Source organism: Littorina saxatilis, linkage group LG8, assembly GCF_037325665.1.
Source record: "Littorina saxatilis isolate snail1 linkage group LG8, US_GU_Lsax_2.0, whole genome shotgun sequence".
Taxonomy (NCBI): Eukaryota; Metazoa; Mollusca; class Gastropoda; order Littorinimorpha; family Littorinidae; genus Littorina; species Littorina saxatilis.
In genome coordinates, this window is record NC_090252.1 from 7,760,754 (window position 1) to 7,765,842 (window position 5,089).

General features: G+C 40.2%; 1 protein-coding gene across 2 annotated transcripts in view; it reads right to left on the reverse strand.

Annotated features, from left to right (window-relative positions):
• Window positions 1–2,844: 2,844 nt before the first annotated feature.
• Window positions 2,845–5,089, reverse strand: part of LOC138972681 (uncharacterized) — a 57,063-nt gene continuing 54,818 nt past the window's right edge. For both annotated transcript variants that reach the window (XM_070345335.1, XM_070345334.1), the window contains exon 9: window positions 2,845–4,359. In XM_070345335.1, coding sequence (XP_070201436.1) covers window positions 4,303–4,359 — 57 coding nt within the window. In that variant the 3' untranslated portion in view covers window positions 2,845–4,302. The remainder of the gene's footprint in view (window positions 4,360–5,089) is intronic.

The window sequence follows — 5,089 nt, forward strand, 5'->3', positions numbered from 1 at the left end:
GCATAAACGCTCATTAGAAAAATACCAGTATGAAACCTCTTAGAATATGCCAGGCTATTTACAATGTTTCACAGTGTAAGGGGGAAGCATTGTTTTCTTAGTTGCAGTGAAGACTGATGAGTTGTTAACTGGTTTTTTTAAGAAGTGAATGAGGGTGTGTGTCAAATCTGAGTGGGCAGGGAATTACAGTTCACAGTAGCAAACAACAAAAAAGAGCGACAGCCTTTGATTTTACATTTATAAGCGGATATAGTGAGAGTGAGGAGATCATTGGAGGATTGTAGGGGGCGAGCGGGTCTGTACAGTTGAAGGTCTGAAAGATAGGAAGGTGTCTGATAGTGTATGGCAGTGTACCACCGGCATGCATATTTGTATTTTAGGCGGGCGTCAACGGGGACCCAATGGAGCTGCTGCAGAAGGGGAATGGCGTGTTGTCTGCGTGAAGCGCCTAAGATCAGTCTTGCAGCCCAGTGTTCTAAACATGCTGAATATTTTGATAAGATATGTATACGGGACATAAGTGAATTGCAGTAATCTAGGCACGACAGAACGAATGATGTAACAAGCGTTTTGGTGGCTTCGGTGGACAGAAAGTGGCGAATGGAGTTCTAGAAAGGTTGTTTTGCAGATGTGGTTGACTTGTGTTTTCATGCTAAGTTCTTTATCAATGTAAACACCAAGATTTTTCACTTCTGTGAAACTATTGTGGCGTCGCAAATGAGCAAGGAGTTGGACGATTGGGTGACTGTTTTGCGTGATGTTTGATTGATGAGCATGGCTTCCTATCTGTTTTGTCGTGGTTGAGTTGCAGTTTGTTTTCACACATCCAGTCTTTAATATCTTCAACACATGTCTGGATACGGTATTTTGCTATTTTAATTTTAGTTTCCTTGCCAGAACTTCTGAGTTGTGTGTCGTCAGCGAACAGTTGATGCAGACAGGAGTGATTGGACAGTATTTGTTACAGTGGCTGTGTGTACAGGACTAACAGTATGGGCCCGAGAACGGAGACCTGAGGGACCCCGAACTTGAGCTTAACAGGCTTGGAGGTCGTATGGTTAACCGTAACAGAGAGACTTCTATCAGACAAGAAGGGCGAAAACCAACTAAGAGCATTCCCTGTGATGCCGATATCATGTTCAAGACGATGAACAAGAACTCCGTGCATGATCAATAATATCAAATGCCGCCGAGTGGGCGAGCAGGGTCAGTAGAGACACTTGATTTTGTTCAGATGCAATGAGAAGGTCATTTAATATTTGCACCAACGCAGTTTCAGTGCTATGACCGGCACGGTAAGCAGACTGATATTTATTTTCAAGGTTGTTGATTGCAAAATGATCTAGCAGCTGTGCAAGTACAATGCGATCGAGGAGCTTTGACAAGAAAGGCAGGTTTGAATCTGGCCTAAAGTGTTTGAGTTGGTTTTGGTCCCAGTTTGCTTTTTTAAGCAGCGATTTGACAAGGGCTGTCTTAAATTCTGACGAAAAAACCGCCATACTTCAAACTGGTGTTCAGAATAGAAGTAATGGTGGGGACAAGAAGGTCAGCATGTTCAAAGAGCATAGATGTAGGACTGTTGGTCAAGGTCACATGTTTTGGGGGACATACTCCATAGAGCTTTCAGGACTTCTGCATCTGTCACAAGTGAGATATATGTGAGTGGTTTTGCTATGGTAGGTGGTGATGTGTGAATGTGACGGAAAGGTTCTTTGTCTAACTTTTATCTTATCAGCCGAATTTTGTTAGACAAGAAAAGAGAGAAAGCGTCAGGCAGCTCAGAGGCAGGAATACTTGAAGGCAGGGGTGAAGTGTTGGATTTACCAAGGATGGGAAACAGTTGTTTGCAAGTCTGGCTTTGGTTTACTTTGGAACAGAAAGAACTTTGTCTGGCTTTAAGAGCTGGAACATTCATGTCGTCTTTTTTTCTGTTCATACATTTGCTTGTGGACGGTACACATTGTAACACACATATTGCCGTGTCAAATAGTTTTCAACATTGAGGGAAATAAATAAAATGTACACAGGTTCAAACACATACATGAATTTCAAAATATATAGCACACAAGTAAAAACATTCATTATACATACATAGCTTAACAAATGTCGCTTTAAACACACATAGAACACACGCATACACATGCGCGGACACACACTCGCACACTGTGACACATAATTATCCACAGACACACACACATACATTCACACCGCCACCACCAGAAGAAACGTATGAGCACATACATATTACATAGTTCTCTTAACAGCAATGAAGCGTAAACCGATTGGTTTTCAGTTGGGTTTTAAAGGAAGTAAAAGAGGGAGCATGTCGGATGGGAGTGAGGAGGGAATTCCAGGTCACGGCAGGAAAGATTGAGTACTTGTATTTGGGAATAGTGAGAGTGAGGGGATCGTTGTAGGAGCGTAAGTGCCGAGCGGGTCTGTACAACTCAAGAAAATAATCTAAAAAAGTCTCACTTTGCACAGAAAGCAGTCAGGTTGTTGATGTATGGTCCGCCACTATCTGTCAACTGAATTCACACTTCCACTAGTCATATCACTTGTTTTGTGCCGTTTCGACTAATGCAACTCTCTTATCTGTTCCGCCTGTTTGTCTAATTCACAAACTTCAGCATGTTCCTAATTGTGCTGCGAGGCTGATTCTGGGCGCATCACGCAGACACCACACTACTCCATTTGTGAATTAGACAAGCAGGCGGAACAGATAAGAGAGTTACATTAGTCGAAACGGCACAAAACAAGTGATATGACTAGTGGAAGTGTGAATTCAGTTGACAGATAGTGGCGGACCATACATCAACAACCTGACTGCTTTCTGTGCAAAGTGAGACTTTTTAAAATTATTTTCGAAAAAGCCACTAGTGTACATGACATTCTGCTTTATCCTGCACATGTTAGAGAGACCATCCATCAATGTTTACACAAAAAAAAACTCGTGTGAAACCAGGTATTGCACAGTAAGCAATGTAGTATTACATACCGAGAAGGACTGTAAAAAAGGATTCGAATGCTTTGCTTTTTTTTACATTTAGTCAAGTTTTGACTAAATGTTTTAACGTAGAGGGGGGAATCGAGACGAGGGTCGTGGTGTATGTGCGTGCGTGCGTGTGTGTGTGTCTGTCTGTCTGTGTGTGTGTGTAGAGCGATTCAGACTAAACTACTGGACCGATCTTTATGAAATTTTACATGAGAGTTCCTGGGTATGATATCCTCAGACGTTTTTTTCATTTTTTTGATAAATGTCTTTGATGACATCATATCCGGCTTTTCGTGAAAGTTGAGGCGGCACTGTCACGCCCTCATTTTTCAACCAAATTGGTTGAAATTTTGGTCAAGTAATGTTCGATAAAGCCCGGACTTCGGTATTGCATTTCAGCTTGGTGGCTTGAAAATTAATTAATGACTTTGGTCATTACAAATCTGAAAATTGTAAAAAAAAAAATGTTTTATAAAACGCTCCAAATTTACGTTCATCTTATTCTCCATCATTTGCTGATTCCAAAAACATATAAATATGTTATATTTGGATTAAAAACAAGCTCTGAAAATTAAATATATAAAAATTATTATCAAAAATAAATTTTCGAAATCAAGTTAAAAACACTTTCATCTTATTCCTTGTCGGCTCCTGATTCCAAAAACATATAGATATAATATGTTTGGATTAAAAACACGCTCAGAAAGTTAAAACGAAGAGAGGTACAGAAGAGCGTGCTATCCTTCTCAGCGCAACTACTCCCCCGCTCTTCTTGTCAATTTCACTGCCTTTGCCGTGAGCGGTGGACTGATGATGCTACGAGTATACGGTCTTGCTGCGTTGCATTGCGTTCAGTTTCATTCTGTGAGTTCGACAGCTACTTGACTAAATGTTGTATTTTCGCCTTACGCGACTTGTTTTAGAATTATACTTAGTACACAATGCACTCCCTGGAATGATTGAAATGATGTAACATATGCAGGAGGGTTTACTCTGAACGCCTTTAAGTATTCCCTGTAATACTTTGAAATAACGCCTGCACGCTCTTCTGCTCTTGTAAACCGAACGTCAGTTCACTCAGTTGTCTGAAGAATGATAATATTATGTCTGAATATCACCTCAGTTGTTGAAAAGAGTCCATGTCATTGCATAATGCAGTTCATAAATTTGACATATTGTCCAGATAATGATGATTCCCGATGCCTCTGCATTATTCAGTTATCCCAGAAGCAATTTCACAAGGCGTTTCGAACTCATTAAGGCCTGACTGAGGCCAGGGCTAGTTCTCGTCAGGGGGCTGTCTCAAATTAGACGCTGTCATTCGCCTTTGTGAGACCCACACCACTTGGATCTTGAGTGTCTGTCTGTAAATGAATTTACAATAGTTTATAAAAACTCATGAATACAAAACAACACACATTAAGTTTCCGGTCAAAATAGCCCCTCCTAAATACAAAAGCATGCGGTATTTAGTCTTTCAACCAGTCGTACACCAAGAACTGTTATGTACACATACAGATTCAAGCATGTCAAAATCATGAAAAAAGATGGTCATGAGGTATCCTAAGGTCACTGATAGCTGTCCTGTTTCCGCCTGGATGTATAATCCATATGTAATGTCATACATTTTCAATAATAACTTATCATAATGGCATGCTTCTTATGTCAATAAGTGCGAGGTTACTACGACTTTAATGTATTTGGAGGTGCAGCAAGAATTGCGAACCAATATTTGCAAAAACATAAAAATACCGGTATTGCAACAATGTTCGTACCCTAACTAAAGCCTCCATTCTCATGTAATTTAATTCAAAGCTTGTATGAAATTTTAGGCAATTCAATACATACTGCCTCCAATACATTTTAGGCAATCCAATACATACATACTGACACACTTTTCCGGTCAAAAATGTCTTGAGCAGGGTCAAGCGACCGACGATCACACAATCAGTTGTGGACCATGACAGTCATTTATTCAGATGTGATTCAATCTTCCGAATAGTGTTTCAAAACCCACAATTTCTAAGGTTCAATGACTTAGATCTAAATCATTGATAACTTCGCATGAAAATATGATTGTTACAAGGTTTCTGC